Source organism: Scyliorhinus canicula, chromosome 6, assembly GCF_902713615.1.
Source record: "Scyliorhinus canicula chromosome 6, sScyCan1.1, whole genome shotgun sequence".
Classification (NCBI taxonomy): Eukaryota; Metazoa; Chordata; class Chondrichthyes; order Carcharhiniformes; family Scyliorhinidae; genus Scyliorhinus; species Scyliorhinus canicula.
This window is the reverse complement of record NC_052151.1, coordinates 7,903,470-7,922,318: the sequence shown is the minus strand read 5'-3', so window position 1 is coordinate 7,922,318 and position 18,849 is coordinate 7,903,470. Positions and strand designations below refer to the sequence as shown.

The 18,849-nt window shown below is 48.5% G+C and overlaps 1 protein-coding gene across 1 annotated transcript in view; it reads right to left on the bottom strand.

The window, feature by feature from the left end:
• Positions 1-18,849, bottom strand: part of LOC119966923 (dynein heavy chain 8, axonemal-like) — a 1,786,259-nt gene that overhangs the window by 1,492,625 nt on the left and 274,785 nt on the right. Inside the window, exons 8-9 of the mRNA XM_038798881.1 lie at positions 18,541-18,717; positions 10,580-10,693 (exon numbers count right to left, since the gene is read on the bottom strand). Of these exons, the coding sequence (XP_038654809.1) occupies positions 10,580-10,693; positions 18,541-18,717 (291 nt within the window). The remainder of the gene's footprint in view (positions 1-10,579; positions 10,694-18,540; positions 18,718-18,849) is intronic.

Here is an 18,849-nt window from a genome sequence, read left to right as displayed (position 1 = left end):
CGCCTGGAGGACCGCCACAACACGGCGTTGGAGGCCGATGGCCGCCTCTTCCATTTCCTCCGGGTTCCCTTCGGCGTCACTAACGGGGTTTCGGTGTTCCAACGAGCAATGGACCGAATGGTAGACCAGTACGGGGTGCGGGCCACGTTTCCGTATCTGGATAATGTTACCATCTGCGTCCATGACCAGCAGGACCACAACGCCAACCTCCACCGTTTTCTCCAGACGGCCCAAAAATTAAACCTTACATATAACAAGGAGAAATGTGTGTTCCGCACAAACAGACTAGCCATCCTCGGCTACGTCGTGGAGAACAGAGTCCTGGGCCCAGACCCGGACCGCATGCGCCCCCTCTTAAAACGCCCCCTCCCCCATGGCCCTAAGGCCCTCAACGGTGCTTGGGGCTCTTTTCGTACTACGCCCAGTGGGTCCCTCAATATGTGGACAAAGCCCGCCCACTCTTCAAGGCCACACTATTTCCCCTGTCTGCTGAGGCGCGCCAGGCCTTCAGCTGCATCAGGGACGACATCGCCAAAGCAGCCATGCGGGCGGTGGATGAATCCACTCCCTTTCAGGTTGAGAGCGACGCCTCAGAGGTAGCGCTAGCAGCCACTTTAAACCAAGCAGGGCGACCCATTGCATTTTTCTCCCGTACCCTATCCGCTTCAGAACTCCGACACTCCTCAGTCAAGAAGGAAGCACAAGCCATCGTGGAGGCTATCCGACACTGGAGGCACTACCTCGCAGGTAGGAGGTTCACCCTCATTACCGACCAACGGTCGGTCGCCTTCATGTTTGACAACTCGCAAAGGGGCAAAATTAAAAATGACAAAATTCTTCGGTGGAGGTTTGAACTCTCCACCTACAGTTACGATATCAAATATCGACCGGGGAAGCTCAACGAGCCCTCGGATGCCCTATCCCGCGGGACATGCGCCAGTGCGCAAATCAGCCGCCTAAAAGCCATCCACGATGACCTCTGCCACCTAGGGGTCACCCGGCTCGCCCACTACATCAGAACCCGAAACCTGCCTTTCTCCAACGAGGAGCTAAAAGCGGTCACCAGGGACTGCCCAATATGTGCGGAGTGCAAACCGCACTTCTATAGACCAGAAAGGGCCCACCTGGTCAAGGCTTCTAGGCCCTTTGAACGCCTTGCGATCGATTTCAAAGGGCCACTCCCCTCCACTAACAAAAACATTTACCTCCTTAACATTATTGACAAGTTCTCCCGATTCCCCTTCGCCATCCCATGCCCCGATATGACCTCCCACACAGTCATTAGGGCCCTGCATAGTGTCTTCACCCTGTTCGGTTTCCCCAGCTACGTGCAAAGCGACCGGGGTGCGTCCTTTATGAGTGACAAGCTGTGTCAGTACCTGTTCGACAAGGGCATCGCCTCGAGCAGGACTACCAGTTACAACCCCAGGGGGAACGGACAGGTGGAGAGGGAGAACTTGACGGTCTGGAAGACTGTCCGACTGACCCTCAGGTCCAGAAAGCTCCAAGTTTCCCAATGGCAGGAAGTCCTCCCTGACGCGCTCCACGCAATTAGATCCCTCCTGTGTACAGCTACCAACCAAATCCCTCACGAGCGGCTCTTCATTTTTTCCAGGGGCACTACCACAGGGGTCTCACTTCCGGCGTGGCTGAGGACGCCAGGCCCGGTTCTCCTAAGGAAGCACGTCAGGGCGCACAAAACCGACCCCATTGTTGAAAAGGTGCACCTGCTTCATTCCAACCCACAGTACGCATTTGTTGAGTTCCCGGACAGTCGCCAGGACACAATATCCCTCCGGGACCTGGCACCCGCTGCATCCAGCCCCCCATCTACCCCCACCGAGGAACTCCTTTCCCCGTTCCCTATGCGGCCGCCCCTTTGCGCCCCCTATTCTGCAAGCTCACCCCACCAATCCAGAGCGCCAGCACCAGCCTGCCCCCCGCGCCCCCAGTCTCCATTCGACCAGGAGGTGTATGAGGCTCGGACAAGACTCGCCCTGGAGCCGGCAACCGTACCCCAGACCTCGACGCCCGCCCAGCCACCGCAAGAGGCTGCAACCCCGGTGCTCCGCAGATCAAAATGGACAATTCGTCCACCGGACAGACTGACTATTTGAGCCATCGCCCCCGCCGCACTTGATTTTTTTAACAGGGGATGAATGTGGTGAATGTGATTCACACTATATAGTTGCCAATATCACTCCATGTATATATGTTCGTTATCTACCCGTTGTAAGATCAATGCTGTATATAGTTGCCAATATAACTCCGTGTATATATGCTCACTATCCACCATTGTAAGTGCAGTTGCACTATCTGACCACCAGGGGGAGTCACTCTGGGAGTACGCAAGAGTTTGTACTGGGCTCCTCCCTTGGCTCCGCCCAGGACTCCTCCCCCTGGGACCGATGTATAAAGATCAGTGCCTTAGAGCCAGCCTGCCAGTCATCTGGAGTTCAACAACGAATAGGCTGGCTCTGTTGTAAGTGTATTAAAGCCTCTGTTCAGATCCAGCTGCACGTGTTCGCTGAATTGATGGTTCCATCAGCCCTATTATGTATTTTCTTGTATTTTCTTGAATTTTGTTTAATTCCCTTTTCTTCCCATGTACTGAATGATCTGGTGAGCTGCTTACAGAAAAATACTTTTCACTATACCTCGGTACACGTGACAATAAACAAATCCAATCCAATCCAATAGTGCGTGATTTTAATCTACATATGAACTGGAAACATATGATTGGCAGTAGTAACCTGGATGAGGAGTTCATAGAATGCATTTCAGACAGTTTCAGTGGGCAGCACTTTCTGAGAGAGCAGGTCACGTTAGATTTCATATTGTGCAATGTGGCATGATTAATGAATAACCTGTGTGAAGGGAGCCCTAGCCAGTAGCAACTACAAAATAGAAGAATTTTACATCCAGTATAAAAGACAATAGTGTGCGTGTAAGATTAGCATTATAACCTTTAAAATGGGCAACAATGTAGGCATAAAAGCTGAACTAGCTGATGTGAAATGGACATACTTTGTGGTTTGTAAGGATCCTGCCAAAAACATTTGCCTGTTCTGTGTTTCTTTTCTGAGATGACACCCCCGTCCCCATACCCGTCCCGCTGCAAATAACCATGTGAACTCCCCCAGGACATTGCCTTTATGCTTTGTGGCAGAGCCTGTAATAAGACCATGAGACACAGGAGCAGAATTAGGCCATTCGGCTGATCGAGTCTGATCCGCCATTCAATCATGGCTGATATTTTACTCATCCCCAGTCTCCTGCCTTCTCCCCATAACCCCAGATCCCCTTATTGATCAAAAACCTATCAATGTCAGTCTTAAAGACACTCAATGATTTGGCCTCCACTGCGGCAAAGAGTTCCACAGATTCACCACACTCTGGCTGAAGAAATTCCTCCTCATCTCTGTTTTAAAGCGGCATGGCAGCACAGTGGTTAGCATTGTTGCTTCACAGTTCCAGGTTCGATTCCCGCTTGGGTCACTGCTATAGAGCCCACAGCATTGAATTAGGTCAGTCAGCCCAATAACACAAGCCTCCTCCCACCCCGCTTCATCCAACCCTAACTGCACACCTTTCTGCCCCATTCTTGCTCATGTGCTTGTTGCAACCTGCACAAGCCTTTTTAACTGTTTTCGTCCATTAGATTTGTAACAACCAAAATTATCTTATTTTAGGTTCAAACGTCATCAACTTTGATAAAGATGCTGATTATAAAAATGACTGAAGGGATATAGATTCTAATGCTTAGCACGGTAGCACAGTGGTTAGCACTATTGCTTCACAGCTCCAGGGTCCCAGGTTCGATTCCCGGCTTGGGTTACTGTCTGTGTGGAGTTTGCACGTTCTCCCCATGTCTGCACGGGTTTCCTCCGGATGCTCCAGTTTCCTCCCACAAATCCCAAAAGGGGTAATTTGGACATTCTGAATTCTCCCTCTGTGTACCCAAACAGACGCCGAAGTGTGGCAACGAGGGGCTTTTCACAGTAACTTCATTGCAGTGTTAATGTAAGCCTACTTGTGACAATAAAATTATTATTATTATTATTATTAAAGGATTGTCCCTTTAGTCTGACGTTCTGTCCTTTGCTTCTAGTTTTTCCTACAAGTGGAAACATCTTCTCCATGCCCACTCTATCCAGGCCTCGCAGTATCCTGTAAGTTTCAATAAGATTCCCCCTCCTCCTTCTAAACTCCAATGAGTACAGACCCAGAGTCCTCATCCTCTTCATTCCAGGGATCATTCTTGCGAACGTCCTCTGGACCCTTAGGCCAGCACATCCTTCCTTAGATATGGGGCCCAGAACTGCTCACAATCCTCCAAATAGGGTCTGACCAGAGCCTTATATAACCGCAGTTACATCCCTGGTCTTGTATTCTAGCCCCCTCGACATGAATGCTAATATTGCATTTGCCTTCCTAACTGCCAACTGAACCTGCATGTTAACCTGAAAAGAATCGTGAACAAGGACTCCCAAGTCCTTTTGTGCTTCTGATTTACTTCTTTTTTTTTAAAATGTGACCCTGACAGAAGGGCTTCTGTGGGGAGCCGATGAGGGGAATAGCAATCTTTGCTCCGAGAAAGGAGCAGTGCGCCGAAAGCTAGTGATTTGAAACAAACCTGTTGGACATTAACCTGGTGTTGTAAGACTTCTTACTTTGCTCACAGCAAAGAGACCTAGGGAGCTGGCGTTGCCACCCCAGTGCTTGGCGGGGGATTGGGGTCACTTCCCAAGTGTAGGCCGCCATTAGAGGGTGGGGGGAGCGGCACTGGGAGGGGCATTCACTCGTGGCACCACCATGCCAACCCTTGGATCCCAATAATGCCGGGGGCAATCCCTGTCCCTGCTTGTCTGCCACTCCAATCGCCCATAACCTCCACCAAGTGCTGAGGCATCCGGCTGCGTGGATGAAGGCTATCATAATAGGGAATTGCCCATTGTTAGTAAGTGAGCACTTGGTACATGCCAAGTGGGTTCCCTGTGTAGGCGGGTCATGTAGCATGTGGGAGCCATTGCCTAGCATTCCAATCAAACTTTGATGACTGGACACTGTGTGGGAGTCAACACCACACACGAGGCAGCCAACATCCAAACACCCAGGGGAAGGGACATAGCTCCCGGGAAAAGACCACGGCCGGAGGATGGGTGGGTGCCACAGGGAGGGGCGTTGCCTGGAGAGACACGCAAAGAGTCCTGGGTCAGCCTGCATTGCGGAAGAAAGTGACAGAGGCATCATTATGGTTGTGCACAAAGTTGTTTAATTGCTCGAAAATACCCCATTCCTGATAGTGATGTCCGCCAACTCCCCCGGCTCTTCGGTGGAATCAAACCTGGGACCCTGGTGGTGTGAAGCAACTGTGCTAACAATGGTGCTCCCGCGATGCCACTGAGTGCTGGTGGCCACTGTCGCCATCCCATGGGACGGGTCCGGGTAGGCACTCAGCCCCCCCTTCCTCCCGGTCGGCGCCCATAAGCCCCTTGGGGTTCACCTTGGACTGAGGAGCAGCTGGTTCAGACCCTGGCTGCCGCTGCATCATCTGGTTCTGCCAGCCCTGGGGTGCTCCCCTTCCCGACAGGGAGGAGGGTCCCGGTGTAGCGGAGTGGCGCCAACCACTCCGGCGTTGGGCCTCCCCAAAGGTGCGGAACTCCCCGCACCTTTAGGGGCTAGGCCCCCACCGGAGTCGTTTCCGCCACGCCGACTGGCGCCAAAACCGGCGCCAACAGCCTTTGCCGCCCGCCGCCCGGCATTTGGGCTGACCGAAAGGCCTTCGGCGGCGGAAGAAAAAGATTGCCCCCATGGCACTGACCCGCCCGCTGATCGGTGGGCCCCAATCGCAGGCCAGGCAACCGTGGGGGCACCCTCCGGGGTCCGATCGCCCCGCGCCTCCCCCCAGGACCCCGGGGACCCGCTCGCGCCGCAAACCCGGCCGGCGCCAGAGGTGCTCCAATTCCCGCCGGCGGGAGAGGCCTGTCAGTGACGGAACTTCGGCCTATTGCGGGCCGGAGAATCGCCGCGGGGGGCACGCCGATTGGCGTGGGGGGCACGCCGATCGGCGGGCCGTGATTCCCGCTCCCTCCGATTCCCGGTGGCGGAGAATTCCGGCCACGGCGGGGGCAGAATTTACGCCGGCCCCGGTGTTAGAGGTGTCAGAGCCTGAGCGGGAGACACCCGAGATGCGGCCGCTACTACATTTACATAAGCCACACTGATCTACAGCTGGAGCTCGATAAGTCTCCACGGAAGTACATCATAAGTGATACACACAAGGGTCTCTATGAGTATACCCGGCTCTCGTTCAGAGAATCCTCAGTGTGTGAAATCTTCCAGCGCGTTATAGAGGGCATCCTTCACAGATGTCATGCATTGCTGTTTACTTACTATTGGCTAGTAGGGAATCTGTGCTAAATTTGAAAGTGTGTTTTAAATTACTGATTACAAGTTGCTTTCAGATCAAGGAGTGATATAAAAAACAGTTGAAAATTTCAAAAACAAATTAAAAACTAACTAAATAAAATAAGGATGGAAGACCAGGTGATGTTTTATTCCTGCATGATATGGGAGCTGGGGGATCCCATTGTTGTTCCTAGTGACCACATCTGTTATAAGTGTTGGTTGCTTGAGAAACTCCGGCTTAGAGTTGATGAGCTGGACTCCAAGTTTTGGATGCTGCAACACATCAGAGAGGAGGAGAAGTGCCTGGACGTTGTGTTCAGGAGGCAGTCACACCCCTTCGACTAACTACCTTGAATTCAGCTAATGCAGGAGCCTCAGCCCTTGGCCCCATCCAACAGGTTTCAGATTCTTGCTCCCTGTTTAGATGGGAACGGTAACTGCAAAGAGAATGAGAAAACTGACCACAGCACAGTGGTACAGGGAGCCAGTCAAGTGAAGGGGGAGAAAAGATATTGGGGATAATACAGTTAGGGGCATAGACACTGTTCTCTGTGACCAGAATAGAGAGTCCCAAAGGTTGTATTGCTTACCTGATGCCAGGGTTTGGGATATCTCATCTGTGCTGTAGAGGAACCTGGAGTGGGAGGATAAAGATCCAGTTGTTGAAGTCCACGGAGGGACCATCAACATAAGTAGTGTCATGAGAATGTCACTTTAAGAAATGTTTGGCTGCTCATATTACTGCAGTGATGTCAGAGTGTGGGTGGAACTGGGCTGTCTGTCAGCTTTTTACTTTTGTTTTAGGGTGTTTGCTGCAGGGTGTGTTTTAGTTTCGTTTTCAGTGTTGAAGCTGAAGCTAGACCAAGCAGGTGTACTGCTGTTCTCTCTGCCATCAAAAGACTATTTCTTGATCATTTGGTGAATTCAGAATTAGAAGTGTTCTCAGTAGTGAATGTAAACCTAATGTGCTTCTGTTGAAAGGTGTTACTTCTGTTTTCTGGATGCTGTTTGGGAAGTTAAGGATTACTTAGTGTTGTATTCTTTGGGGGTTGTATTTGAATTGATGGTTGCTAAGGCGTTCACTGTATGTTTTAAAAAGGTCAACTTGAATTCATAGAATAAACATTGTTTTGCTTTAAAAAGTACTTTTCCATTTCTGCTGTACCACACCTGTAGAGTGGGCCGTGTGCTCCCCATACCACAATCTATTAAAAGTTGTGGGTCAGGTGAACTCCATGATACACTTTGGGGTTCTCCAAACCCTGGCCCATAACAGCCCTAGTGGTGTTCCACAGGGGTTGATTTTTGGGCCTCTGTTGTTTGTCGTGTACTTAAATGATTTGGAGGAAAATGTGGCTGATCTGATTGGTAAGTTCACAGATGACACCAAGGTTGGTGGAGTTGCAGCTCGTCCTGAAGATTGTCAGAAGATACAGCAGGAAATGGATAGGTTGCAGACTTGGGAAGAGGAACGGCAAATGGAGTTTGATCCGGACAAATGTGAGGTAATGCATTTTGGTAGGTCTAACATAGAGGGGAAGTTTACCGTAAATGGCAAAACTCAGGAATATAGAAAGTCAGAGTAATCTGGGCGTGCAGGTCCACAGATCTTTGAAGGTGGCAACACAAAAAGATAAGGTAGTTAAGTATACAGAATGCTTGCCTTCATTGGACGGGCATCGAGTATAAAAACTAGCAGGTCATGCCACAGTTGTATAGACACACTTGGAATATTGCGCACAATTCTGGTCGCCACACTACCAGAAAGATGTGGAGGCTTTGGAGAGGGTGCAGAGGAGGTTTACCAGGATGTTGTCTGGTCTGGAGGGTGTTAGCTATGTAGAGAGACTGAATAGACTTGGACTGTTTTCATTAGAAAAACGGAGGTTCAGGGGTGACCTGATAGAGATCTGCAATATTATGAGGGACATGGATAGAGTGGATGGGCAGGCACTCTTTCCCAGGGTGAAGAACCAGTCACTAGGGGGCATAGATTTAAGTTTCATGGGGCAAAGTTTCGAGAATATGTGCGAGGCACCTTTTTTCACAAAGGGTGGTGAGTGCCTGGAAAGTGTTGCCAGGGGAGGTTGTGGAAGCAGATATATTAACGGCATTCAAAAGGCATCTTGACAAACTCATGGATAGGATGGGTAGAGAGGGATATGGTAGTGCTGAGGGTTTTGGCAAAGATTGGTACAGAATTGGAGGGCCAAAGGGCCTGTTCCTGTGCTGTATTGTTCTTTGTTATTTGAATTATTCCTCAGTGTGTGGTGATATGCATCACTGTAAATACACAAGGGGTTAATGTAAATACACATAAACTAGATAGACACTAGAGGGAGCACCAGAGACATGACACACAGACATTCAACCAATAGGTCAGTAAGATGGGCATTCACGATACACACAGAGGTGACACGACCACAGGGGGGCATTACTCCAACCCATATATAAAGGACACAGCACACATGATCTTGCTCTTTCCAGTGGAGACACTCAGTGAGTACAGACACAGGGTTTATTGAACATCACACCCACCACGTGGATTGGAGCTGACTGGTTCGTCAGTCTGAGTAGCTATAGAAGGATTAACAGTAGAGTCAAATCCAAGTAGGAGAATTGTTGATAGTTTAATAAACGTGTTGAAGCAATCTCCACGTCTGAACCTTCTTTTGTCAGAGTGCACATCAAGGAAGCAGCTTATGCTACGTCAAGAGCATAACAAGACACAGTGTACCCAAACAGGCATCGTAGTGAGCCGACGAGGGGATTTTCCAAGTAGCTTCATAGCAGTGTTAATATAAGCCTACTTGTGACATTAATAAAGATTATACAATATTATTATTGAATATTTTTAAGGCAGAGGTTCATGGGCTAAATGACCCTTTGTGCTATAGCCATTTCATGATTCTTGGAGCAGACACTCAAACCAAAAGCAGAGGGCTATATTTTATGCTTCATCTGTCAGCAAATGTGAAGGTAGGAGACACATAAAGTTACAAGCAACGTTTCCCCCTCTCCCATGTACCGGCCTGCCACTGTCCTGATGGAAATTTTACAGAGCAGTGACATAAGATGACCCATATGCCATTGGGCCTATTGAAACAGTGAAATGGCCAATTCATGGCCACTTTAAGGCCCCTCCCAACTACTATTTTATTCAAGGAGAGGGAGGCCCACACTATTTGAGAAGTCCAGCAGCTTTAGTGGTGTCAGGCAAGCGGTGAAGGGAACCTTCTTTGCGGGGAGCCTATGCCCAACGGAGGAATTCCCCACCATTTCCTCAACTATATTACAATTTCACCCATTTTCCCTTCCCGGCAACATCTCAAACCCAACCTTCCATCCCCATCGCTCTCCTCACTGAAACTTGCCAGCCTCCTTAACAAATTCATTCCCACTGATCTTGCTATCTGGCTCCATCTGTCGATTAGCCAACAGTTCTCTGAGGTGTAACTTTCTCCAAGAGGCAGAAATCCTACCTTCAGCCAATTAACAGCCAATTGACCATTAAATGATAGGGGAAAACATTCCCTTAAGCGGGCTCATCATTGACTTTTTAGCTGGGGTGGAGAGGGGGTTGTTTGGCATGGTATGTGAAGTGTTGGCTAGTGTAGACTTGAGATATGAACAGACACTTCCAACACTGATGAAGGTTCAATTCAATTTTATTAACTAACTTCTAACTAATTATCACACGATGACTGCGGGTCTAAATGATGCTAACTTAAACTAGAGATCTAAGCCTTGTCTGAACCAGTTGATTCTCTCAGCACATGGTGTGAGTCTGTGCTGGGCTGCATGAGTTCTTGTCACACTGAGAGGCAGCACCCAAAATGAGCTGGAACTGTGGTGCCCTCTACCTATATAGTGTGTGTATTCTAACTGATGATTGGCTTGATTGGTCCCTGTGTGTGTCCATCAGTCTGTGTCTTCACCATGATATACTGGTGTATATTATGACAGTATGCAGGGAATCGTACATCCCGTAAAATCCAGCCTTCAAAGTGTGATGTGGTCAAGACGGAATTTCAGCCAGGAGAATCCATGTGCACTTAAAATTATAGTTTCAAAATCTGGACACAGCTGAAGTCAGGTATCAAGAACCCCACCTTTAATTGGATCTGCATCGCCAAAACGATGAAAAGTGTTCTTTAAAAACAATTACCGGATCAGAATTGTAGAGTGGCTGACAGACTTTCTCCAATGCCTGCAGGAACTTCACATTATCCTTTGCTTCATTGGCTGCATCAGTGATTTGAGAATCCAGCTGTAGCCACATCTAGAAAAAAAACAGGTAAAACATTTCAGTCTTCATTCTTTGTACATAAATTTTCAACTGACTTCTGGAGTAAGACACATCTGGATCTGCAATTTTGTAAATATGCGGACTGGGTTTCCATCTCCCTGCTGGATTACTTAAAGCCTTGGTTTACTCTTTTTGCTCCATGTGAGAAGCCATGAATATTTCCAGTGCTTGAAACCAGCATGTGTACAGGAGTGTCTCCAGCTACAGCTCCTGGAAGCCCGGGTTGCGGCACATCAGCGAGTGTCAGGGGTAGCACAAAAAGAGAGGTGGTCACACTGCAGGCTTAGATGCCACAGTGAGGAAAGGAATGGGTGACCACCAGACAGAGCAAGAGAGCGAGACAGGCAGTGCAGGAATCTCCTGTGGCCAGTCCCCTGCAAACAGATATACCGCTTTGCATACTGTTGAGGGGAATAACCTCTCAGGGGAAAGCACGAACAGCCAAATTTGTTACATCATGATTGGTTATAAGACCATAAGACATAGAAGCAGAATTAGGCCACTCGGACCATAGAGTCTGCTCCGCCATTCAATCATGGCTGTTTTTCTTCTCATCTTCATTCTCCTGCCTTTCCCCATAACCCCTGATCCCCTTATTGATCAAAAACCTATATATCTCTGTTTTAAAGACACTCAGTGATTTAGCCTCTTCTGCGGCAAAGAGTTACACAGATTCACCACCCTCTGGCTGAAGAAATACCTCCTCATCTCGATTTTAAAGGATCGTCCCTTTAGTTTGAGATTGTGTCCTCTGCTTCTCGCATTTCCTACAAGTAGAAACATCCTCTCCACGTCCACTCTATCCACACCACACAGTATCCTGTAAGTTTCAATAAGATCCTCCCCCCATCCTTCCAAACTCCAAATAGTACCGATCCCAAGTTCTCAACCGTTCTTCATACGACAAGCTCTTCATTCTTGTGAACCTCCTCTGGACCCTTTCTAAGGCCAGCACATCCTTCCTTAGATATGGGGCCCAAAACTGCTCACAATACTCCAAACAGCGTCTGACCAGAGCCTGATATAACCTCAGAAGTACATCCCTGGTCTTGTATTGTAGCCCCCTCGACATGAATGCTAACATTGCATTTGCCTCCCTAACTGCTAACTGAACATGCACGTTAACTTTTAGAGAATGGTGAACTAGGACACCCAATTCCCTTTGTGCTTCTGATTTCCTAACCATCTTCCCATTTAGAAAATAGCCTGTGCCTCCATTTCGCCTTCCAAAGTGCATAACCTCACACTTTTCCACATTGTATTCCATCTGCCACTTCTTTGCCCACTCTCCTAGCTTGTCCAAGTCCTTCTGAAGCCTGCCTGCTTCCTCAATGTTGTTTTAGGGGCTGTTTAGCACACTGGGCTAAATCGCTGGCTTTGAAAGCAGACCAAGCAGGCCAGCAGCACGGTTCGATTCCCGTAACAGCCTCCCCGAACAGGCGCCGGAATGTGGCGACTAGGGGCTTTGCACAGTAACTTCATTGAAGTCTACTGGTGAAATAAGCGATTTCCATTTCATTTTTTATTTCATTTCAATGCTACCTGCCCCTCTACAGATCTTTATATCATCTGCAAACTCAGAAATCGTGCCTTCAGTTCCTTCCTCCAGATTATTAATGTATATTGTGAAAAGTTGTCATCCCAGCACAGACCCCTGAGGTACTTCACTAGTCATCGGCTACCATCCTGAAAGACCCCTTTATCCCCAGTCTCTGCCTTCTGCCAGTCAGCCAATCCTCTATCCATGCCAGGATCTTACTCTGATGCCATGGGCTCTTAACTTATTTAACAGTTTCCTCTGCGGCATTTTGTCAAAGGCCTTCTGGAAATCTAAATAAATCACGTCCACAGGTTCTCCTTTATCTAACCTACTTGTTACATTCTCAAAAGAACTCGAACAGATTTTTCAGACATTACCTCCCCTTGACGAAGCCGTGCTAACTCAGTCCTATTTTAACATGCACTTCCAAGTACTCCGCGGTCTCATCTTTAATAAATGGACTCTAAAATCTTACCATGACCAAAGTCAGGCTAACCGGCCTATAATTTCCAGTCTTCTGCCTCCCTCCCTTCTTAAACAGTGGTGTTACATTAGCCACTTTCCAGTCCTCTGGGACCTTCCTGCCTCCAGTGATTCCTGAAAGATAATCACCAAGGCCTCCACAATCTCCTGAGCTATCTCTTTTAGTACCCTGGGGTGCAGTCCAATCCAGTCCAAGTGATTTATCCACCTTCAGACCTTTCAGTTTCCCCAGAACCTTCTGCTTAGTAATGGTCACTGCACTCAGCTCTGCCCCCTGGTTCTCCTGGAGCTCTGGCATCCCACTGGTGTCTTCCACCGAGGCGACTGATGCAAAGTAACTATTCTGCCATTTCATTGTTTCCTATTATTACTTCTCCGGCTACATTTTCCAGTGGTCCAATGTCTATTTTTGCCTCTCTCTTACCTTCTATATATTGAACAAAAAAACTCTTCCTATCTTCCTTTATATTACTAGCTAGTATACTTCATTTTCTCCCCCCTTATTGTTTTTTTAGTTGTCCTCTGCTTGCTTTTAAAGGCTTCCCAATCCTCTGGCTTCCCACTAATCCTCGCCACTTTGTATGCTTTTTCATTAGCTTTTATGCTGTCCTTGACTTCCCCCGTCAACCATGGATGCCTTGTCCTCCCCTCAGCATGTTTCTTCCACCTGGGAATGAATTTCTGTTGTGCCTCCCGAATAACTCCCAAAACTCCTGCCATTGCTGTTCCACTGTGTTCCCTGCTCGGCTCCTTTGCCAATCAACTCTGGCCAGCTCCTCACTCATGTCTTTGTCGTTACCCTTATTTAATTGTAATATCGTCACAGCGGTTTGCAGCTTTTCCCTCTCAAACTGCAGGGTAAATGCTATCATGTTGTGGTCACTGCTCCCTAAGGGTTCCTTCTTTAAACTAATTTGTCAGGGGGTGAGAAAACGATCTGTCGTCCAGAAGCCAGTGTTGAGAGTAGCGAGGAGGGTATCAAGGTCGCAGGAGTGTACCGGCAGACAGGAAGGTGGGTTGAAGTGCGTCTACGTTTACTCATGAAATATCTTTGGGTCACAGGGTTAAGGAAAATCCCAAAGCCTTTTATTCGTATATAAGGAGCAAGAGGGTAACTAGAGAAAGGATTGGCCCACTCAAAGACAAAAGAGGGAATTTATGCGTGGAGTCAGAGGAAACGGGTGAGATTCTTAATGAGTACTTTGCATCGGTATTCACTAAGGAGAGATGTTGAGGCTAGAGATGGATGTTTAAATACTGTAGGTCAAGTCGTCATAAGGAAAGGGGAAGTTTTGAGTATTCTAAAAGGCATTAGACAAGTCCCAGGACCGGATGGGATCTATCCCAGGTTACTGAGGGAAGCGAGGATCGAAATAGCTGGGGCCTTAACAGATATATATTTGCAGCATCCTTAAGCAAGGGTGAGGTCCCGGAGGACTGGAGAATTGCTAATGTTGTCCCTTTGTTTAAGAAGGGTAGCAGGGATAATCCAGGGAATTATAGACCTGTGAGCTTGACGTCAGTGACCTTGAAGTCAGGGAAACTGTTGGAGAAGATACTGAGGGATAGGATCTATTCACATTTGGAAGAAAATAGACTTATCGGTGATAGGCAGCATGGTTTTGTACAGGGAAGGTCATGTCTTACAAACCTAATAGAATTCTTTGAGGAACTGACAAAGTTAATTGATGAGGGAAGGGCTGTAGGTGTTATATACATGGACTTCAGTAAGGCGTTTGATAAAGTTTCCCATGGCAGGTTGATGGAAAAAGTGAAGTTGTATGGGGTTCAGGGTGTACTAACTAGATGGATAAAGAACTGGATGGGCAATAGGAGACAGAGAGTAGTGGTGGAAGGGAGTGTCTCAAAATGGAGAAAGGTGACGAGTGGTGTTCCACAGGGATCCATGCTCGGACCACTGTTGTTTGTGATATACATAAATGATCTGTACGAAGGTATAGGTGGTCTGATTAGCAAGTTTGCAGATGATACTAAGATTGGTGGAGTTGCAGATAGCGAGGAGGACTGTCAGAGAATACAGCAAAATATAGATAGATTGGAGAGTTGGGCAGAAAAATGGCAGATGGAGTTCAATCTAGGCAAATGCAAGGTGATGCATTTTGGAAGAACTAATTCAAGAGCGGACTATATGGTCAATGGAAGAGTCCTGGGGAAAATTGATGTACAGAGAGATCTGGGAGTTCAGGTCCATTGTACCCTGAAGGTGGCAACGCAGGTTGATAGAGTGGTCAAAAAGCCTTACAGCATGCTTGCCTTCATCGGACGGGGTATTGAGTACAAGAGTCGGCAGGTCATGTTACAGTTGTATAGGACTTTGGTTAGGTCACATTTGGAATACTGCGTGCAGTTCTGGTCGCCACATTACCAGAAGGATGTGGATGCTTTAGAGAGGGTGCAGAGGAGATTCACCAGGATGTTGCCTGGTATGGAGGGTGCTAGCTATGAAGAAAGGTTGAGTAGTCTTTTCGTTGGAAAGACGGAGGTTGAGGAGGGACCTGATTGAGGTCTACAAAATTATGAGGTATGGACAGGATGGATAGCAACAAGCTTTTTCCAAGAGTGGGGTGTCAATTACAAGGGGTCACGATTTCAAGGTGAGAGGGGAAAAGTTTAAGGCAGATGTGTGTGGAAAGTTTTTTACGCAGAGGGTGGTGGGTGCCTGGAACGCTTTGCCAGCGGAGGTGGTAGAGGCGGGCACGATAGCATCATTTAAGATACATCTAGACAGATATATGAACGGGTGGGGAACAGAGGGAAGTAGATCCTTGGAAAATAGGCGCCAGGTTTAGATAAAGGATCTGGATCGGCGCAGGCTGGGAGGGCCGAAGGGCCTGTTCCTGTGCTGTAATTTTCTTTGTTCTTTGTTCTTAAGTACAGAATGGTCGTGGACTACTGCCAGACCACCAAGCGGTACACACAGCTCGACGCATACCCCCTCCCACGCATATCTGATATGGTCAATCAGATTGTGCAGTACCGGGTCTTCTCGACAATTGACCTAAAATCCGCCTACCACCAGCTCCCCATTCGTAAATCGGACCGTCCATACACTGCCTTCGAAGCGGATGGTCATCTCTATCACTTCCTCAAGTTCTCTTCGGCGTCAGTAATGGGGTCTCGGTCTTCCAAAGGGAGATGGATCGAATGGTCGATTGGTACGGTTTGTGGGCCACTTTGCGCACCTAGACAACGTCACCATCTGTGGCCATGATCAGCAGGACCACGATGCCAACCTTGTTAAATTCCTCCGCACCACCACTCTCCTCAACCTCACCTACAATAAGGAGAAGTGTGTGTTCAACATGGCCCGCTTAGCCATCCTCGGCTATGTGGTCCAGAACAGAGTTCTGGGGCCCGATCCCGACCGCATGCTCAGAGAGCTCCCCCTTCCCCACTGCCCCAAAGCCCTCAAACGCTGCCTGGGGTTCTTTTCATACTACGCTCAGTGGGTCCCAAACTACGCGGACAAGGCCCGCTTACTCATTCAGTCTACCCATTTTGCCCTTACGGCCGAAGCGAAACAGGCCTTCGGCCGTATCAGAGCTGATATAGCCAAGGCCGGGATGCACACAGTAGATGAGACACTGCCCTTCCAAGTAGAAAGCGACGCATCAGACGTCACAATTGCCGCCACCCTCAATCAGGCGGGCAGACCCATGGCATTCTTTTCCCGCACCTTTCATGTTCAGAAATTTGGCACTCGTCCGTCGAAAAGGAGGCCCAAGCTATCGTTGAAGCTGTGCGGCATTGGAGGCATTACCTGGCCAGCAGGAGATTCACTCTCCTCATTGACCAATGGTCGGTAGCCATCATGTTGAATAACACGCAAGATCAAGAATGATAAAATCTTGCGGTGGAGAATCGAGCTCTCCACCTATAATTACAAGATTTTGTATCGCCCCGGCAAACACAACGAGCCCCCAGATGCTCTATCCCGAGGTACATGTGCCAGCGCACAAGTAGACTGACTCCTGGCCCTGCACCACAGCCTTTGTCACCCGGGGGTCACACAGTTGTACCATCTTGTCAAGGCTCGCAATCTGCCCTACTCCATCGAGGAAGTAAGGACAGTCACCAGGGACTGCCAGGTCTGTGCGGAGTGCAAGCCGCACTTCTACCAGCCGGACCGTGCGCACCTGGTGAAGGCCTCCCGCCCCTTTGAACGCTTCAGCGTGGATTTCAAAGGGCCCCTCCCCTCCACCGACCGAAACACGTATATTCTCAGTGTGGTCGATGAGTACTCCAGATTCCCCTTCGCCATGCCATGCCCCTTCTGCCACTGTCATCAAGGCCCTCAACACAATCTTCGCACTGTTCGGTTTCCCCAGCTACATCCACAGTGACATTGGATCCTCATTCATGAGTGATGAGCTGCGTCAGTTCCTGCTCAGCAGGGGTATCGCCTCCAGCAGGACGACCAGCTACAACGCCCGGGGAAACAGGCAGGTAGAGAGGGAGAGCGGGATGGTTTGGAGGGCCGTCCAGCTGGCCATACGGTCCAGGAACCTCCCAGCCTCTCGCTGGCAGGAGGTTCCTCCCTGATGCGCTACACTCCATCCGGTCACTACTGTGCACCGCTACAAATAACACACCCCATGATCGTCTTTTTGCCTTCCCCAGGAAGTCCACATCCAGGGTATTGCTCTCCACTAAGCTCACAGCTCCAGGACCGGTCTTGCTCGGTAGGCACATCCGACTCCACAAGGCGGACCCGTTGGTGGACAGGGTACACTTGCTCTATGCTAACCCCCAGTATGCTTATGTGGCGTACCCCAATAGCCGCCAAGATACTGTCTCCCTCAGGGACCTGGCACCAGCAGGTTCCACCCATCCACACTTCCCCGGCCAGGTGCCATCCTCCCCTCCCCTGGCGCTTCCAACATTAACTCCACCAGGACCATCCCTCCTTGCCCTGCCCACGCAAGAGGATGAAGAGGATTTTGGTACGCTACCGGAGTCACCCGACATCATGCCGGCACCGACATCGCCAGCATCAAAATCGCCGCCACCGTTACGTAGCTCCCAGCGGAACGTCAAGGCACCAGACCGGTTGAACCTCTAACTGGCACCGGACTTTCAGCAGACATTTTTTTCCCTCTTTTTTTCTAATAAAACACTGTAGATAATTTTCAAGACTGTATATAGTTCTACACCACCCCCACCGGACTCATTTTTAACAGGGGGTGAATGTGGTAAACCACTGTTACACCTGTATTAAGTGATGTAAGGTAGGACCTGTATTACAGGTTAGCCGGTTACCCGTGCCCGCTGGCTCTGCCCAGGAAGAGGAGTATAAATATGCGTGTCCTCTATTCAACTGCCATTTCGCTAGCTGCTGTAGGAAGTCATGCATGTTACTACAAAAAAGCCACAGTTGTACCCAATCTGACTCAATTGTACAATTGATCGTGCATCACTCTGGAACTGATTTGAACCAGTTGCACAATTAACTTACCAGAGCTAAAGTTGAGTGCAGTTCAGCTGACCCGTTTCAGGAATGCAACTGACTAAAATGCAACTTTTAATTACCCAATTAAAGAACTAATTTAGCTAATGCAGAATGCAAGTTTAATTGCTACTTACCTCCTTATAACTCACCACTTGAACTCCCTGTTTCCACACAACTCCGAAAGCACTCTCACTCAGCCTGAATTTATAACATTCAGTCTGCCGCACTATTCCCATTCTGAAAACTCAATTAATTATAATCCTAAATGTGATAAAATATTTACAAAAATGCAAATTATCTTCATATTTCCATTCTCAGTAATCTTACCGTTAACATTTTTGAGTGACTCGTGTTTAATACATTGATCACTGCTTTGAAATGTTGTCCTTTAAGTTGTTCTATGATGGAATTAAACTTAGCTGACGTGCATTTCCAGTGTTCTAGTTCAGTGAGTGGGCCGGAATCTTCAGCCTCTTTTCTCACTTGATTACTTCGTGCCAGCACCTGTACATAAAAATCACAAGACAATTTAAGAAAGCACCTCTACATAAGAACATAAGAACTAGGAGCAAGAGAAGCCTGGGCATCAAGTCTGCACTACCATACAAAATGATCAGGACTAATCTCTAGCCCCAA